The sequence below is a fragment of the Octopus bimaculoides genome, chromosome 23, assembly GCF_001194135.2.
Source record: "Octopus bimaculoides isolate UCB-OBI-ISO-001 chromosome 23, ASM119413v2, whole genome shotgun sequence".
Classification (NCBI taxonomy): domain Eukaryota; kingdom Metazoa; phylum Mollusca; class Cephalopoda; order Octopoda; family Octopodidae; genus Octopus; species Octopus bimaculoides.
The window spans coordinates 17,439,443-17,460,251 of record NC_069003.1 but is presented as its reverse complement, the minus strand read 5'-3'; the positions used below and the strand labels follow the sequence as shown (position 1 = coordinate 17,460,251).

The 20,809-nt window shown below is 40.0% G+C and overlaps 1 protein-coding gene across 1 annotated transcript in view; it reads left to right on the top strand.

Moving 5' to 3' along the window:
• The window catches only part of LOC106872262 (DNA helicase MCM9), a 61,142-nt gene that overhangs the window by 10,027 nt on the left and 30,306 nt on the right, over positions 1-20,809 (top strand). Inside the window, exons 4-8 of the mRNA XM_052976136.1 lie at positions 2,122-2,233; positions 7,239-7,327; positions 7,948-8,038; positions 13,205-13,358; positions 14,655-14,784. Coding sequence (XP_052832096.1) covers positions 2,122-2,233; positions 7,239-7,327; positions 7,948-8,038; positions 13,205-13,358; positions 14,655-14,784 — 576 coding nt within the window. The remainder of the gene's footprint in view (positions 1-2,121; positions 2,234-7,238; positions 7,328-7,947; positions 8,039-13,204; positions 13,359-14,654; positions 14,785-20,809) is intronic.

Below are 20,809 nucleotides of genomic sequence, written 5' to 3'. Positions count from 1 at the left end.
AGATTTGGCTGTTGTTTCTAGCAACTTTTATAGTTCTTCCCTTCTACCTGTATTGGCGTTCTTACACATCGATCACGCGCTCAACATATAATATACAGAGTAAGAGTAAAAGAGGGAAGGAGAGAGAGAGAGAGAAAGTGATACATACAAAGTCATAGACTATTCTTTCCTTCTACCTTTTCACTCTTACTTCGTTCTTCTTCCTCTCTCCCATTTAATAGTTTTCTTGTATCCCTCTACCTCTAACATATTTTTCATAACATAGAAACGTAAAAACACACACAACCGCACATACGTGATCTGTGACAACAACATACACATAAACACATACACACATCAACATTATAGATATAAGATTTAGTTTCTGTGTGTTACTTATATAAACATGCGCACGCATTGCTATTTTATAACTGTCTTCCGTTCTCCCTTCCTCTTTCTTCATTGCTCCCGTTCTCTATTCCTTTCTCCCCTTTTCTTTCTCTCGCTCTCTCAAACGCATACACGCGCACGTACACACAAGCATTCACTACAAGATAACTCATGTTCGTCAATGTTTTGTAAATATACAAACAACGGAGCTTATAGACAACACATTGCAAATCAGTGAACTTCATTAGAAATGTGGGTAATTTTTCAGATTAACACCCGCACGATTTTCACTAGGGTGTTAGGGTTACGGTTTTTGGGTCAAGGTTAGGGTTAGGGTTACGATGAGGGTTAGTGTTACGGTTATGGTTTTAGGGTTACGGTTACGTAATCGTGCGGGTGTTAATCTGAAAAATTACCGAAATGTGAAAACTACGAACCCTGCCATCTGTTATAACTTTTGTTGTTCTGTTTAATATGTACATAGATTATGCCTCCAAACAAGAGAGCTTGCTGGGGAAAGAAAGCAACCGGTTTAAAAAGACAGCAACAGACTGCAGCAATTCACCACATTCCAGAAGCTATTTTGAACATAATGCAAAATGGTGCATCAACATCTACTGCCCAATCTGATAGAATTCTGGCAGAACTGTGTAGCAACAGATCGCCAGCAATTGCTTCATCAGAAATTGCCGTCCTAGCTCCTGCGAAAAGGAATTATCCTGCTATGTATAATCAAGGCAGCACAAAAAGTTGTTTTGCACAAGCATTTCTGTAGCCAATTAGACGGATGAAATTTACGTACGCTTAATAATGTTACGCAAAACATCCTTCAGACTTTCCCTATTAATTTCATCGTTTTTTTGAATTATGAACATATTTATATCATTAGGGTTTTTTTGTTGTAAGGCTTTCTTTTTTAGTTGATTTTCACCTAGCAAGACTTGTCGTAGATGGCGTTATAAAAAACACCCGGACAACATCGGGTTATACTGCTAGTATAGCCCTACATCTCCTTTGCAGAAATATTACTAACCCTGATTTCGACTAAAATGTAAGACTCACTATACCTTACCTCTATTCTCATACCACTATATGCATCCTTTACATTAGTATATCCCCTATCTTCTATTCCTGCATCTCTCACACCATGCACTTAAACAAACTTCTCAACATTCTGAAGAGATCTGCCAATCAAATTGGCAAATCGAAAGGATCGTAAATGTAACATTACATAATCTCCACATAATTGATTAAATTAATGGCTAACTAGCGCAATCGACCTGCTTCTTTCTGTGTTTGTTTCTCCATTCTCTACATGATTATACTTATAAACTGCAGTTTACACGATAAATTACCTGCCTCTGGATACCTTCTAAAAAAAACGATACCCACACAAGCAATCTCCAGGAGTGCCTTCGGATTTAATTATCCCCTGGTTGATTAAACACTTCTAGCCTATCCCTTGAATGTTTAAACAATCCTAACTTATACCTATGTATATATAAATGTGTGTGTGTCTTTGTTCCACCACCACTGCTTGATAACCAGTGCAGATATGTTTACACACCTGTAACTTCAGTAAAAGAGACCAATAGAATGAGTACTACGCTTTAAAAAAATTAGTACTAGAGTGAATGCATTCAAGTAAAAATACTTCAGCATTGTGCCCCAGCATTGCCATAGTCTGATGATTAAAAGATAAAAGTTGAAGAGGATGTATATTATTACTTTATTCATCTTTACATATTACAGGCTGTGAAGAAAAACATCCATGCTCGTCTTGCAAGACTTCCTGTCTGTCCAGAGCTGACCAGAACATGTCTTCCCAGAAATGCTGATGTTGGAACCTTTCTGTCTGTAACAGGTCAGTATTCCTTAAATAAACCAAGATGCGATTATCATAGATAGTCAGGGTATATTACACATTCACTTGAGGTGGTGACCACCACAATTAGGGTTGCTAGTTTCTTTCGTAACCCTTTAGCATTCAGATTGCTTATTTACTAACAATCATATATTTTCATTGCTTCTAGATTTCAATGATGTGACTAATTTTTAGAAAGACATTGTAGGCTAGATGTGAGAGGCTGGATCTGGCCAGTTTGAACATAAAACAGTAGAATATTTGAGTTAGATATCATCATCATTATATTTAATGTTTATTTTTTTCATACTGGCATGGGTTGGATGGTTCAACATAAGTAGACAATTCAGAGGGTTACACCAAGTTCTGTCTGCTTTGGCATGGTTTCTAAAGCTGGATGCCCTTTCTATCACCAACCACTTCACAGTGTCTACTTTTAACATGGCTCCAGCACTGGTGAGCTCACCAGTTACCTACAAGACAAGTCCCCCCAACTGAGTGGGGTACAGAATTGAGGGATAGGAAACTAAGGTAGTGGGACAGGGGAAGGTATCTTTGGAACAAATGAGAAAGTTCTAGTAGAAAAAAATTATTTTAACAGTATTTTGTGGCACAGAAAATCATAAATTTATTCTGTATGAATACTTTTTTCACCCCTAAATATTTGTAATTGTATATAAATTCATTAGTTACTATAATTTATTAGTTTCTTTTGCATATTCTTAGTTTATGCATGTGTATGCAAATATAGTATTGGTATATCCCATTTATGTTCATTAGAAATTAAATAAATAAAGAATTTTGACATGTACGAATATTTATTTCCCCCCACTTTATATATATTGAAAGGCACTCAAGGACCTGCAGATTTTACCTGCAAGGCAAATGTTGGCATGGGTAAGACAGCAAAAACTGCCGGTTTGCCCACCCGACGCCCTGCCAAAACTACAGGAAAGACAACAAACGTCTCCAAGGAAAAAATTTACAAAAGAAGTGTGCTCTTCAGAGGTTATGTGTAAGGCAACAGCAGCTGAGCAAGAGTCTTTTTTGTACATGGCGCAAAAGATTGTGCAGCAGCTGACCTGACTACACCGAGTGCAAACAAGGTACCTTGCCCACCACTGCGCAAGACCACTACAGTCAACAGACACAGGATGGCCTCCCCTAACGCTTGCACAGTTGTCATGCCAATATTTTTACCAAATATTGGGGGCCTGTTGCATCATAATAAAAGCAAAATTTCTTTCCTGAGAGACTTTGCTGCATGCAATCAAGCCTTATGCATAGCACTCATGGAAACTCACCTCAGCCCTGATATAGAGGATGCAGAAGTACACTAACTAAAATATGCCATACTGTGAACAGACAGAAGGGAAAGGAGCCATGGTGGAGTTGCTGTATATATCTGTGATGACCTCACACCCCAGGTTTTACTGTCAAATTCAGTATGTGACATTTTAATTGTATACATAAGACAACACAATATAGTCATATGCAATACATTTTGCCCACCAGATGCTCCAAACCACATAGGCTAGTTTGAAGATTGCCTCACAAGAATTAAAGAAATCCTCATGAAACTGGAACACCACGTGATCATATTTCTTATGGGTGATTTCAACTTCCCCAACGTCAAATGGCCTGAAGGTCTCATGCTTTCAGGAATAACTCATTGAAAGCAAGCACAGGTGGAGTCCCTGCTCAACCTCACCAATGCCCTATTCATGGAATAAGCTGTACTCAGACCAACTAGGGCAAATAACATTTTGAATCTCTGCTTCACGAACAATATCGACATCATTCATGATGTGAAAGTGACGCCGACATTAGTTTCGGATCACAACATAATAGAGCTATGTTTGGGCCGAAAGTAACCAGAGACATACAACCTAAAGGAAACACCCGAAATTATTCCAATCTGAACTTCCACAAAGCAGACTGGAAATCGATCCAAAAAGAGATCCTCAGACAGGACTGGCCGAAATGTCTCTCCACACCAGACATTGGCATGAAACTAGAATGTTTCATGTCTGTTGTACAAGCCATATGCTAGAAATATGTCCCAGAGTACAAGGCCAAAACAAATAGGAACAAGATTCCATGGGAGAGGAAGATCCTCATGAGATGATGGATGAAGGTTGCAAATCAACTCAACCAACATCCCAAAAGTAGCGAAAGGTCCTGCCTAAAAACAACAGTGATGGAGATTGAAAAAAGGCTGCAACAATCCTATGTGAGGGAGAGAGCAGGCAAAGAAGCCTGGGTTATAAAAAACATTAAGTCAAACCCAAAGGCCTTCTTTCATTACACGAAAGAAACAACCTCAGTACGCTACAAAATAGGACCCCCTCTTCCATAAGGAAGAGTCCAACCAGAATCAGTAAGGTACTGAACGACCAGTTCAAAAGTATCTTTACCACCCCGTTAGAATACAGACAAGTGAACGAACCAGTGAACTTCTTTGCCGCCTCACCTATAACCAGTGAGGCAATTACAATGGAATTCATCAAATTTAGCAAAGAAGATATACAACTAGCTATAGATGAGGTGGACACAAACTCAACTCCTGGTCCTGATGGTTTCTCAGCAACCCTCCTCAAATCGTGTAAGCGTGCCCTGGCAAAACCCCTCCAGATTCTCTTCCAGAGCTTTCTTGCAAATGGCAGACTGCCAAGCAAGCTGAAGGAGGGAATAATATGCCCACTCCATAAAGGGGAAAGCAGAGCAGATGCCAAAACCTATAGGCCTATCTCCTGACTTCACACATCAGCAAAGTCATGGAATGGATAGTCAAAGGAAAACTAATCGCATTCCTTGAAGAAAATAACTCGCTGAGTGATACCCAGCATGGCTTCCGACCAGGTAGGAGCTGCCTGACTCAGCTCTTACAACATTATGACTGGGTGTTGAGGCATTTACTCAACTTAAATGGGGACGTAATATACCTTGATTTTGCAAAAGCTTTTGACAAAGTGGATCATGGTATGATATGCCACAAACTGCGTGATCTCGGCATAGCTGGAAAACTTGGAGAGTGGTTACATGACTTTCTGAAAGATAGAAGTCAGGCAGTAGTGGCCAATGGAGCCACCTCAAAGAAAAACACAAATAGTGAGTGGTGTTCCACAGGGCACTGTCTTGGGACCACTGCTTTTCATAGTGGCCCTCTCAGATAGGCACACTTGCTAGCTACACAGACGATACGAAAGTCTCACAGAAAATACAGATCCCCAGTGATGTTGCACATCTGCAGCAGGAGTTGGACTCAATTTACAGATGGGCTGAGGATAATAATATGCAGTTTAATGCTGAAAAATTCCAAACCCTGTGCTACCAGTGTCCAAAACTGAATATGAAACTTACAGGGTACACTGGTTCACAGGGAATTACAATCCCAGAGCCTAAATCAGTAAGGGGCATGGGTATTGACATGAGTGCATAATTATTGCAGCTGTTTTTCAACAAAAACATCTTTAAATGATTATTCCAGAGCATATTCACCATCTACTTCAATTATTGCTTCCTATTTGCTTGTTAGACGGTCAGACCGTCATTTAAAGATGTTTTTGTTAAATATTGTTTTTGTTGAATAAAATTTGTTGAAAAAGCCGCAATAATTATGCACCAACCCAGTATATATATAATCATCATCATCATTTAACGTCTGTGTTTCATGCTGGCATGGGTTGGAGGGTTTGACAGGAGCGTGCCAGATAGAAGACCATACCTGGCTACAGTGCCTGTTTTGGCATGGTTTTTACAGCTGGATGCCTTTCCTAACACCAACTGCATCGTAGAGTGGAGTGAGTGCTTTTTACATGGCAGTAGCTCAGGCAAAGTCAGTTTTGGCATGGTTTGTACAGCTGGATGCCCTCCCAAATGGTAGCCACTTCACAGTGTGGACTGGATGCTCTTTTATTGGCACTAGTTCCAGCCAGATCACTAAGTAACTAGGAGGACAAGGAATTCTGAGAGGGGAGGGGACATTAGAGGAGGTGATCTTGTGTCAGTTGATGAAAGATTAGAGTGTGATAGAGAAACAGGAACTGTCTTACTATACACGAGGTATAGAAAAAGAGAAAAAGAGAGAGAGGGAGAGAGTGGCAGAAACAGGTGTGCTGCTGCAGATCTGATACATGGTTACCCAGTGAAGAGCAAAGGAGAGAGAGAGAGTGGGGCACAGCAAAAGTGCAAGAGAGAGATGATGGTGAAGTGCCAGGGATACTCAGAAAGAACAGGGTTCAGAGCATAGATAGGATGGTAGAGTAAGGAAGAGAGAGATAAATTGTGGCAATTGCCAGGGCATACCTTCAAGGTAGTGGAACATATATGTTGCCAGGTATTGCCAAGAGGTGCAAGTAGGGAGTGGGCATGGGGATTGCAGTGACTGGTGAGGACCTGGGTATAAAGAGGGGATGGAGAAAGCAGGGATACAGTGAGCAGGTCAAAGATGGGGAGTGGGAGAAAACTATATTGTATGAAGAGGAAATGTGAGGAAGAGACAAGATACATTTTGGGAGAGATGTAGTTTGGATTCTAAGGGTAAGGTATTTAATTTAATTTTGTGTGAGTGGGACACAACACTTCTAGCACTCAGTTACGCTGACATGAACGGGTCTTTTCTGGAACCCCATAACTCCAGACATCTCGTCCATTGTCATTTCCTCCATGAGCCCTAACATCCTAAGATTAGTCCTCACCACTTCATCCCTCTTCATCTGCTACCTCTTCACCTCTGCACAGGAAGTGAACAGTGAATAAGTCTTAAAAGAAAAAAGATGGGGACATCAGATGAACTGTTGGCGAATTTCAGGATTTTGAAAGCTATAATGTTCTGACAGCTAACGGTGATGCAGGTAATGTATTCCAAGCTTCAGTAATTCTGAGCATGAAAAAATATTTCTGAAAGTCATGGTTGCTGTGTCGTTTTTTGATTTTGTAAGCATGTCCATGATGTGTCCTTCTGTTTATATCATTCTCTCTGTATTCTCTCTTTCTTTCTAAGTTACGGTTATCCAGACTTCTGCTATAAAAGTTTTAGAATTTGAGCGAGAATTCATGTGTACCAGTTGTAAACAGATCTTCACTTACCAGGTCAGTACATATTTTCATCCTCCTCTCCTCTTCTTTGCTAGGACAGTGAGCCCTATCTTCTACTACTGTCCCTATCTCCTTCCCTCAAGTCAGTGAGTACATCCTGCTCTTCCTGTATCACTTTTAATATGTTATATTGTTGTTTCCTTGAGGTGATATCATTGTCATTAGTTTGATATGGAGTAAATAGTAACTGTATGTGGTGTACTCTATGTGAACTCTAGGTGCACAAGAACTGTGCTGGAATCACAGGCAGGCTGACAGTGAATAAAGTTTTTTATGTGACAATAATTGTATGACGCTTGTGTCATGTATGGTAGTGAAATATAGGCATTGAATGCAGAGGATGTGCAAGGTGGGAGAGAAATGAAGCAAGCATGTTCTACTGGATGTATAATGTTAGTGTGTATAAGTGACAGAGTATAAACGATCTGAGAGAACAGGATATAAGAGAGAGAGAGAAAAATTACTATTGATGCAGATGTTTAATGCATATGTATGATGACTGTTTAGTAAAGAAGTGTCCTGAGATCTTAGTGGAAGGGTTTCATTTGGACTTCTAAATAACACTATGCTATCAATGTAGGCATATTTTGATCATCTCATCCTTCATGTTGTAGGCAAATATTGAACATTATTATAATTTTAAAGCTCTGAAATGTCAGAATGACTCCTGCCACTCAATGAAATTGGTCTCTTTGAGTGACAAAGGTAAGTCCTTAATTTGTATTTCTGTGTTTTAAGAACTAGTGATGATTTGGTATTTGATATACTTATTTGAACTTTGTACTCCTCCTAAATAACATTGTGTCATCATTATAGATACATCCTGATCATTTGATATACTTACTTCTGTATTTATTTTTTATATTCTGCAACACTGGCCACTCTGAGTTACTTCCCTAACTCATTTTCATTGTTCTTTTCTAGGCACCTTCTCTCATACTTTTACATCTCATCTCATCTACTAGAGCTGCCTCCCTCTGTACTGTAACCCCACAAAGTTGCAGGGGATCTTAGTTGTGCAGGCTCCGTAGTGGCCTAACTAGTACTGGTGCCATGAAAAAAGCACCCAGTACATACTATAAAGTATTTGGCATTAGGGTGGGTGTCTAATCACAAAAACCATGTCAAAGCAGACATTGGAGCTCAAGTGAGTGGATTTGGTCAGCAGAAATTGAAAGACATCCATCATATATATCTTCATCATCATTTAATGTCCATTGTCCATGATGGCATGGGTTGGACAGTTTGACCAGGGCTGGTAAGCTGAGGGGCTGCACCAGACTCCAGTCTGATTTGGCATGGTTTCTACAACTAGATGCCCTTCCTAATGCCAACCACTTCAAGAGTGTAATGGGTGCGTTTATGTGCCACTAAAATGGGTGCCAGTTGCGTATTTGTCTCTCCTTGTAATAACATTGAGTGATAGTTGTAAATGATTGTCCCTGTCATACAAGCAGTCATTCATTTCCAATATTCTGTGAACATGTCTGGTCTTAGTGAAATATTACCTTGCTTGGAAACAGGATTGGTGGGAGCGCACAGGAAACAAGAATTGGTGACAGGAAGGGCATCTTAGTGTAGAAAATCTGCCCCAGTGAACTCTTGTCCAACCCATGCAAGTATGGAATAGTATACATTAAAATGATAATGATGATGATGATATATATGTATCTTGTCATCATCATCATCATCAACTAGAAATTTCTTCAGGACAGCTTGCTGAGTGCCACAGACCAAATCTGCCGATGGTGCAAAGTCCTATCTAGACTAAGGGTGACATGGTGGTGGAATGATGCTGTAGACAAGACCATTAGGGCAAAGAAACAGGCTTGGAGCAGGGAATTGTATTAGATAGCCAGAAGGGAAGCTAGGAGGCAAGTATATTTAGCCAGGTAAGTGACAGAAAAGAATTTTGCCAATGTGAGGACCAGAGACTTGAAGTGTTTTGGATTGCAAGACAATGTGTGAGAGAAATTTTATGATGTCATAGGAGAGAAATGTGTCCATATGGATGATGGTTCATGTGCATTTAATGATTCTGCAAAGAAGGTGGCTTGGAAATGCCATTATGAAAGGCTGCTAAATGAAGAAAAATGAATGGGAGAAGGAGAGTCTGTCAAATGTTGACTCAATTGAGGCACCAGCTGTCTGAATTGATAGTACCTTGGTAGATAAAGCAATTAAGAGTATGAAGACAGGGAAAGCTCCTGGCCCATCAGATATTTCTGCTGAGATGCTTAAAATATGTAGCGGTGTAGGTTATGGGCTAATCACCCGTATAGTTAACCAGGTGGTACATGAAGGACTCATACCCAATGAGTAGTGTAACAGCATCATAGTCATCTGCTACAAAGTTAAAGGTGATGCCTTAGATAGAAATAATTACAAAGGTATCAAGTTGTTGGATCAGGTGATGAAAGTCATGTAGAGGGCCATAGCCCAACTAATTAGGGAGAGAGTTAGTCTAGACGAGGTGCAGTTTGGTTTTGTGCCAGGCAGAAGCACCACTGGTGCTATATTTCTGGTTGTGCAGCTGCAGGAGAAATACACAGCCAAAGATAAACCTCTGTACTTGGCTTTTGTTGACATGGAAAATGCCTTTGACAGGGTCCTCCGCTCCCTTTTCTGGTGGTCAATGTGGGAACTAGGGATAGACTAGTGGTTGGTGGGAGCTGTACAAGCCATGTACAGGAATGCTGTTAGTAAGGTGAGGGTAGGCAATGAGTATAGCAAAGAATTCAGGTGACAAGTAGGGGTTTACCAAGGATCAATTTTCAGCTCCTTGTTCATCATAGTCCTCCAGGCAATAACACAGGAATTGAAGACAGGCTCCCTCTGGGAGCTCCTCTATGTTGATGAGCTTCTTATAGATGAATCACTTCCAGAATTAGAAGTTTCAGGTGTGGAAGCAATGTCTAGAATTGAAGGGCCTTAGAGTTAACCTAGCAAAAACCAAAGCCTTAGTAAGTAGGAAAGCAGACAAATCACAAATCCCATCAGGTAGATGGCCCTGCTTGATCAGTAGGAAGGTGTTAGAAATTTCATAATATGTACCTGGTGTAACCTATGGACACATAAGAGGTGCAGAAATATCAGAGGAAGGTTAACAGGGAAAATAGTTTTTGTGTGTGGTAGCAGCACAGGTACAATTAACACTAAAGATGTGCAGAAAATAGATTCCATCAAATGACAAAGGGGAAAGCTAGAAGTAGTTGATAGCCTCTGTTATCTAGGTGGTGAAGTCAGTCATTGGAGTGGATTGTCCAAGAGTATAGCTGCTAGAATAAGAATAGGTTCGGCAAAGTTCAGAGGGCTCCTACCTCTGTTGGTAACAAAGGGGCCTCTCCCTCAGAATGAAAGGCAGATTGTATGATGCCTGTGTGCGAACAGCCATGCTACACAGCAGTGAAACATGGGCTGTGACTGCCAAGGACATGCTTAGGCTTGAAAGAAATGAAGCTAGTATGCTTCACTGGATGTGTAATGTCAGTGTGCATGTACGGCAAAGTGTAAACATCTTTGAGAGAAAAGCTGGGCATAAGAAGCATCAGATGTGTACTAGGGAGACAACTGCATTGGTATGGTCATGTGATGCGTATGGATGTGGACAGTTGTGTGAAGTAGTACTGATTCTACCAGAGGAAGGAAGCTGTGGAAGAGGGAAACTCAGCACTGAGGCAATAACAAATGACTAAAACCTTTGGCAATATGCTGCGCTTGAGAAGGAGACCCATCAAGCCAAGTGAAATAGCAGATATTTGCGTCATGCAAACTGACATCTGTGCTGGTGGCACATAAAAGCACCCATTACACTGTCATAGTGGTTGGTATTAGAAAGAGCATCCAGCTGTAAAAACCATACCAAATCAGACCAGAGTTTTGTGCAGCTCCTCAGCTTACCTGCCTGGTCAAACTGTCCAACCCATGCTAACATGGACAACAGATGCTAAATGATGATTATGATTTTATATATATATATATATATATGGTAAATGAAAGACGGAAGATTGAATATATGAGAATTTATTATTCATCACGACAATTATTTTGACACATCTAGCATCGATCTCTCACAGGTGGGACACTCAACAACTGGTTCAGGAGCATCTATCAGTGCAGATGTATCTCATCAATGATGAATAAGCACAACTTGTTAAAATAACTGCTCCCCAATGTAACTTCTCATTTGGTAGAAAGAAAAGCAACCAAATAGATAGAAAGATAGTCAAGCTTCCTTCAGTCTCTGTCTATCAAATCCATTCACAAGAGTTATAGTAGAAGATACGAATCTTTGTGGTTTTTGTCACTGTTTACAATTTTGTTCCAATTGTTTTTAAATTCTGTATATGGATTAAGTTTTGTATAATTCATTTTTCCTATAACTCCATAATTAAAAAGTTACTAGCCTTTAATATTTGCAAAATTTGGGTATTTTAACCAATCAGAAGCAAATTTTTTACACATCACCGTGGCGAAAATGTCTGTTTCCATAGTAACCAAAGATGCTGTGCATGCGCACAAGGAGGAGAAGGAGATATGAGAAAGATAATCTTCTACCATAATAATACTCATGTTTTTCTCTAACACAACATATGAATGAGAAAGGAAGGGGTGATAGATGAATAAGGAAGGAAGGGGTGATGTCAAACTGGTAGTGGGAGTGTTTGAACTCTGTGTAAGTATATGTGTGTATATGTAAAAGAGGTATGTATGTGAATGTGTGTGTGTGTGTGTGCAATGGAAGTAGGATGGTGAACATTCAATGCTGAAAAGAAAAATCAAACAGCGTTTCAACTCTGAGTATATGTGTGTATAAGGGAAGTATGTGAATGTTTGTAAGTGTGAAAGTTTTTAAATATTTAATTTGCTTGCAAATGTTTTAATGTTAACTTCATTTGCATATATTTTAATGTTTTGACTGCTATTTCTAGCAATGTTTTGACATACCAATGCCTCCCCCACCCCCTGATGATGGAAGAGGCAGCGAATGCACTGTTTTCTGATTGGCTGAAAATTCTGAAAATCATCAAATTTTGAATACCTGTAACATTTTTGCAAAATTTTTCTGGAATAAATGAATAACAAAAATTACATCCATGATACATTAAAAAATTGTTTTTGAAGATAATTGTAAACAGTGACGAAAACCACAAAGATCCAAAGACACTTGCCCATTGTGCCATGCAGTAGGACTGAACTTAAAACCCTGTAGTTGGGAAGCAAACTTCTGGAGCACACAAACATGTCTGCACCTCCTCCTATGAGATGGACTAAGGTTTATTAAACTGTTCAATGTTGATTCCTTCACAACTCATCTTTCTGATATCCCCTACCCATTGCATTCCCTTCCTCTATCTCACACTCTTTTTACTCTCTTGTGAACTTACCTGCCCACTCATCCTTTTTACCACTTCACTTATATTCACCTCCCTATAACTTGAGGGTATACCCCAACACCATCTTCATTACCGTCTTCTTTCTCCACTTTCTTTTTACACCTGTAGTAGCCGTATATCTCTGCAGCAAGACACTTGTTTTTGTCCCTCTATCATACTTTAAACTCTTATCACCTGGCACAAAGCCACCCTCCTCAATACAACTCCCTCCTCAGTTGAGGGGTTTTGTCTTGCAACTTATTCAGTGACCTTGCTAGTGTAATGTGAAACACCACAGTACACTCTGTATAGTGATTGGCATAAGGAAGGGCATCCATCTATAGAAACCAAGTCAAGCAGACAGTAGAGCTTGGCACAGTCTTCTGATTCAGCAGCTCCTGTCAAACCATTCAACCCATATCAGCATGGAAACGCTGTTGAATGATGATGGTGACAATGTTGTAGTTTAGTACTATATCTCTTGTTATTGTTGTAGGAACTGTTCCTCTCAAATGCAAAGACTACCAAGAAATCAAGGTTCAAGAACAAGTGCAGCACCTCCTGCTAGGTACAATTCCTCGTTCCATGTGGGTTGTCTTGGAGAATGATTTGGTTGACAGTTGTAAAGCAGGTGATGATGTGACTATTTGGTAGGTCTTTTTCTTTCTTGCAGTGCTTGTACTCCCTCCTATCACCATCAGGGTTTTCCTTGTGTTTCAGTATCATTAAATATGTATAGTAGCTCAAGCAGCTTTATGCTAGATGAGGGAATAAGTGAGAGGAAAGAGTCTAGAATAGGTTTCTTGCTGTGGAACAGCTATATGACTATGTATGAAAATTTCAGAAAGAGTGGAAGTGACCAGGGTGAAACTGGAAAGAGAGAAAAATAGTGGTGATGAGGGGTCAAGAGTGGGGACAGAAAAATAGGAGGTTGGGTAGGGGTTGCAAGAGTGTATGGGAGAGTCAGATATTGTTAGGGATAAGAAGTGGGTGAGAGGGTGAATATAATGAGCAAGTGTTGAAGAATAGTCAAAGGAAGAATAAGCAACAACTATAGAAATTGGGGTGGCAGGGTAGGAGAGAAGATTACCGCCAGTGCAGAATGGAAGAAGTGAAGAGCAGCAGATTTGTAATATTGGTTTCAAATTTTTGTACAAGGCCAACAATTTCGGAACCCTGGTACTCAATGGGTACTTATTTTATTGACCCCGAATGGATGAAAGGCAAAGCCAACCTCAGCGAAACTTAAAATCAGAATGGTAAAGACTAACAAAATGCTGCTATGCATTTTGCCAGGCATGCTAACGATTCTGCTAGCTCACTGCCTTGCAGACTAGTAATTTCGGTTTCAAATTTTGGCACAAGGCCAGTATGTTCAGAATGGGGGTTAGTTGATTGAATTGACCTCAATGCTCAAATGGTATTTATTTTATCAGCCCTGAAAGGATGAAAGGCAAAGTTGACCTTGGTGGACTTCAAACTCAGAATGTAAAGACAGATGAAGTGCCACTAACAATTCTGCCAGCTGGCTGTCCTAAGAACAACAACTCAATGCACCATCTGGTCCAGGAATTGAAGCCACAATCTTGCAATAATTGAGTGCAACATCCTAACCACTAGGTATGCATCCTCAATGCACACTAGTAATATTGACATTGCTTAATAGTTGTAAACAAGTATCACCATCAAAGAAGCAGTCTTCTTCATTTCCAATATCTTCCATGGAAGCATATTTGGTCAGGGTGAAATGTTATCTTGCTTGGAATCAGGTAAGGGTGGATGACAAGAAGGGCATCGAGCTGTAGAAAATCTGTTTCAACTAATTCTATATGACCCATGCAAATATGAAGCCAAGCTTGTAATTGTGCAAAGTAAGTGTTCTCTTGAATTGTCTGTTATCATTGATATAATTCCATTCAATTTAATTAATTGGTTCATTATTTCAGTGGAATTGTCATGCATCGGTGGAGTCCTTTGAGTGTGGACACACTCTGTAATATTGACATGTTCATGAAAGCAAACCACATTCTTGTGACAAATGAGAAGAAAAATGCTATTGTAATCTCCAAGGAGATGGTAGGTAACTGGTATTATTAATCGTGCATATCATCTTTTTAAATTATCCTCTGTGTGGTGTGTGTTTGTGTGTGTAGCCCCTCTGGTTATGGCCATTAGTACAAAGGAAGTCGTTATATCCTCAGTGGAGACAACCTCTGGCTTACCCTGGAGTTTCACCTGTATCTTCATAGGGTCATTAGGCAAGTTAATATTAATTTCTATATGGTCTTTCTTCTGACAGCCAACACTAAACATGTGTATATTTGTGTATGTATGTATATGTGTGTGTGTATATATATATATATATTGGACACTAAACTCTGCTTGCGAAGACCTGTTGGGGCAAGTGAAATCGAAATCGTAATCGAACCATATTCGATGACTGGCACCTGTGCCAGTAGAGCACTAACAGCACCGTCCGAGCATGATCATTGCCAGAGCAGCTGTCTGGCTTCTGTGCCAGTGGCACGTAAATAGCACCATTTGAACGTGATCATTACCAGCGTCGCCTTACTGGCACTTGTGCTGGTGGCATGTTACAAAACATTCGAGTGAGGTCATTGCCAGTGCCACTGGACTGGCTCCTGTGCAGGTGACACGTAAAAAACACCATTTTGAGCGTGGCCGTTGCCAGAACCGCCTGACTGTCCCTTGTGCCGGTGACACGTAAAAGCACCCACTACACTCACAGAGTGGTTGGCGTTAGGAAGGGCATCCAGCTGTAGAAACTCTGCCAGATCAGATTGGAGCCTGGTGCAGCCATCTGGTTCACCAGTCCTCAGCCAAATCGTCCAACTCATGCTAGAATGGAAAGCGGACGTTAAACGATGATGATGATGATATATATATCATCATCGCTTAACATCCTCCTTCCATGTTGGTGTGAGTTGGATGGTTTGACAGGAGCTGGCCAGGCAGAAGCCTGCATCAAACTTCTGTGTATGTTTTGGCATGGTTTTTATGGTTGGATCCCCGTCCTAACACCAACCACCCTGTAGAGTGGGCTGAGTGCTTTTTATGCAAAGTCAGTTTGGCATGGTTTTTACAGCTGTATGCCCTTTAAAATGCCAACCACTTTACAGTGTGGACTGGATGCTTTTTAAGTGACGCCAACACTGGTAGGGTCACCAAGTAACTTGCAAGACAAGGAATCTTTGATAGGGGTGGGGGCATTGGAGGAGGTGATTTTTGTGTTAGATAATGGAAGGTTAGAGTGTGACTGAGAGACACAGAGACATAAAGAGATGTCTTGCTGTGGAAGATGTACATGGTTACCCATCAAGAGAGAATGAGTGAGAAAAAGAGGACAGAAACAGGTGTGCTGTTGTATAGGAGATACATGGTTACCTAGCCAGAAGTAAGAGTAAGAGAAGTGGTGAGAGAGAGTGATCAAGGATGAAGGAAGAAACAGGTGTGCTGCTATAGAGGAAATACATGGTTACCCAGCCAGAGGGAAGAGCAAGGGAAAGAGAGAGAGAGATTAAGAGATAGCAAAAGTGCAGGAGAGAGATAGTGGCAAAGTGCCAGAGTATACTCACAAGGAATGGGGATGAGAGCATAGATGGGATGGTAGAGTAAGGAAGAGAGAAAGATAAATGGTGACAGGTGTCAGGGCATACTATATGTGGCAAGAGGTGCAAGTAGGGATGAGATGGGGAATGCTGTGACTGGTCAAATCCTGGGTATATAGAGCGGGTGGGGAAAGCAATGATACAGTGAGCAGGGTAGTGAGGACAGGATTGGGGATAATCATAATGTATGAAGAGGAAATGTGAGAAAGAGAAGAGACATTTGGTTTTTTGGGTGTGTGAAAATTTTATTGTTATATGCGGGTGAAATACAATGCTTCTAGAACTCAGTTTTATTGACGTGAGCGGGTCTTCTCTAGAACCTCATAGTGCCAGACATCTTGGTCCCTTGTCATTTCCTCTGTGATCCTCAACATCCTGAGATTGGATCTCATGTCTTCCTGACTCTTGTTCTTCCACAGGTACCATCCACTTTCAGTGACCGGCACTTTATATAGCTGTCTTCATTCATACACTTTACATGTCCATTCCTCTTATGTCAAACTATTCTCTCAACACATTTGCACTTTGTTGTTCATGCACATCCAGCAGGGCATACTACCTTCATTCCTCTCTAGTTTACACATATCCTCTACATTCAGAGCCCATGTCCACTACCATGAAGTATAGCTGTTCGTACACAAGCATCATGCAATCTACCTTTCACTCTGAGAGAGAGTCCTTTTATTGCCAATATATATTATAAATGTTAAATTTTAGATTTAAATTTTAATTCATCTAATGGAAATAGTTTTTTTTCATTATGTGATTGATTTGTTCATCAATAAAAAAACATGTCTCAAACAGCTGTAGTGAACCTCAACTCATTTGTGTTCTTACTAATTTTACATCACATATAGATAGATGGATAGATAGATATGTGTGTGTGATATGATTCAGTTGAGTATCCCATCTTAAGCCTCTTAGTTATTGAAGACTCTGCAGATGTATGTTGCGATTATGATTGTAATATGTCTGTTGTAGGGAATTAGTAATAATGGTACAGCCTCTCCCATGTGATGAGTGGAATGAGCCAGCCACTATAAGTAAGGTGGTGTAGGCCATTATCATGGAATACGTAGAGTACATGTAAACTGCATTGTTAGTCGTGTCTGTGCTGATCTAGTAATTGCACTACGATACTGCGTGGATGTTATAATGATCCAGCTTTTGAGGATAATAACACTGTTATGACTGTTGTGACTAGGGGTCATACAGTGCTAGATAGAAACAGCCTATTGACTAGAATATGACAATATTGTCAGAGCGACAACCGTTGTACAAGGACAGAACATAACAATGGCGACAAAGATAAACCAATTCACGTGGAGTTAGTAGAAACTCGTAGAGGAGTTAACAAACTCACAAAGTTTTGTTGTATGAATTTTATGAAAAATCATAAAAATTGTGGAAAATTTGTTGGCCGGTTTATTCGAGTTGCAAAAACAGCTACAACAACAACTCCATCAACAACAGTTGAAAGAACAACAACAACAACAATTAATATTACAGCAACAGAAGCTGCAATTAATGAAAAACCAGAAAAAGTGTTCTCACTAGATTGTTGCGAACTCCATAATGGAGTTCAAATACGAACCTGATGAAGGAGTTACCTTTGAAGCATACTACGGAAGATATGAGCAAATCTTAAAGAAAGAATGTAAAGATTGGGGTGATGAGATGAAAACTTGCTTTATCTTGAGAAAACTGGCTCCAACAGAATACAAATGATACAGTAATTTTGTACTCCCAAGAAAACTGTCTGACATAAACTTTAATGACACAGTAGATATATTGTGTGAGATTTTCAGTGAAAAATGCTCCTTATTCAACACACAGTGGAAGTGTTTGAACATAGAGAGAAATACTAATGAGGACTACATCACATATGCTAGTATACAGGGAATGTGAGAAGTTTAAGCTGGATGAATTAACTCTAGATATGTTCAAATGCCTGATCTTTACACAGGGACTAACTGCCGAAAAGAATGCAGAAGTCAGAACTAGAATTCTTGCAAAGCTGGAGCAAAGCAATGATGTAACCCTGCAAAAAGTGTCTGAAGAATGTGAAAGGATACATAAATTAAGACACGACACTAAGGAAATTGAATGTAAAGATTGTGTCCAAGTAAACTCAGTGTGGAATAGTGTGAACAGAGATAAAGTGTTTTCTAAAAAGCACAACAAACATCAGGATTTAAATCTATGTTTTGCATATAGTGGTATGCACCTGAGGAAAAATTGTCCATTTAAAAAAGTAGGGTTTTTGTTGTGGAAATATAGGACATATAAAGTCACACTGTAGAACGAAGAGGATAAAATATCAGAAAAAAGGTAAAAAAATTTGTAGTATGTCATCAGAAAAAAATGGAATTATAATGAACAGAAAATTCGTAAAAGTGAAAATCAGAAATACAACTGTTAAAATGGTGTTGGACATAGGTAGTGACATTACAATTATAAACAAAATTAATTAAATCTAAAAAGGTAGCACATGGTGTTATGGGTAAAAGATTATATTTTATTGGTGAATGTGTATGTAAAGCAAAGCAGTTGTGGATTGTTTAGCTAAGGATTGTTAAGTTTTCTATCCCACGAGGTCATAAAGAGACCAGCCACACTGACACCAATGGCTGCATCTTGAACCTACATGTATAATTTCCTGTTAAACTTTATTATGTGGTTCTTCAAGATGGTTTTTATGCTAGCCCCTATTGCGTATGTAATCATTCTTTTCACCTGACTGTTGTTCTCAGGGTCCTGAGTGCGTATGGTCTAGCCACACCAGTGCTCTGCGGTGCTTTTCTTCACTGCCAAGGTGATGGTGGGGGGGTCATACCCTCTGTGACATGGTGGGGCTGAATCTACTAAGGTCATGATTGTCTAGGTAGTTACAGTCATAGCTTAGTTTAAGGAGGAGGCCCAGTTCCCTCATGTTGACTTTGCAGAACTCTACTTTGCTCTCACAGATAATCTCAATGCATTTTTCCACAGCAAAATCTATGTCTATAGATGGGTAGAGTGAAACTACATCCATACTACCCACTACCCACCATCCATACTACCCACTACATGACCTATGACGTCGTTGGAGTGGTTGCAACTACTGATTCTACAGAGTAGATCCTCTGTGCTCACACAGACACCTGGGGACATTTCAATGAGTGGTCATAACACCTGTGAGAGGAAGTAGGATAGCCTGTAATTACTGGAGATATTCGCTCTGGAAACTTGCTAGGTTGGGGGCCCCATAACAGGGTTTATGTAGGGTTTATGGTCCTTATGCATCCTGTATAGCGGAGGAACATCGTTGTTGAATGCTTGGAAATTTTACATGGTTCGTTTCTTTCATGTTTCTGTGGTGTAACTTCTCTCATGCTACTAATATGTTATTGCATGGTCTTGACATAGTTCTGTGGGATGTCTAGTGACAGTCTGCCAGACTTGTCCATAGGGAGGCATATTAATTCCCTGTTTCTAATTCGCTGTTTCAGTTTTTGTAGGCCTTTGGTAACAAATGAACTGAGTTGGTGGGTCTCCACCTCATTATGTTCTTTTAGTGGTTTTGTTATACCGGTCTAAGATGTGTTGGAGTCTATTTCTAGCTAAGGAAATCTTTACTGCTGTCTCACTGTCAGTCTGTAGTAGGATACACACCCTTTTGTTGAAGGATGAGTCTGCAGAGTAGATCCTCATCATGTTGTATGATTTGTTGTTGGGGGCTATAGAAGACAGAGTGTAGGGTGCTACTGGTGTTACTATCTTTGTGGTTGTTGTTGTTACAGTTGCTGGCATTGCTGTTGCCCGTGGTGGTGGTGGTAATGCTTGTGTTGTGTTCATTGCTGTTGTGGGTGGTGGTGGTGGTGGTGTGGATGACGTTGTTGTTGGTATAGTTGTCTGTGTGTTGGGTGTTGCGGATATTGCTGCTACTGTCGTTGTTATCATCATTGTTATTGTTGTTGTTTTGGTTTTGTATGTTTATGTTGTTGTTATAATTGTTTGTGTGGGGATGTTGTGGTTATCGTTGTTATTGTCACTATTGTTGTTGTCATTAACATTGCTATTCTTGTTGTTGTTTTGGCTTCCTGTGTTTGTGTTGTGGTTGTATTGTCCTAACCTCCAATCTCAGATAGACAATCAATTTTTCTGACCTTCTTATATGTAGTGAATTTCGGTGATAACTCTAAGGCATGTATTTTATCCGTATCTAGCTGTACTGCACCACATATTCCAGGGGTGTAATTGTCGTTGTTGGTGGTATTATTTTTCAGTATGCTGGTGCTGGAGTCTTCTGGTAGTTCACATTCCAACATGTCAATCCCGTCAATATTGTTTGGGTATCTGTGTTGATTCTTACCATTCTGAGATCGTTTTTGTTGTTGCTGTTTTATCCACTTAGGTTTGTTGTGAAAGTGTTTGTTGCAGGCATGGTTTACTCAGCAGTATTCTTGTTGGATACGTGTCATGAATCTGTC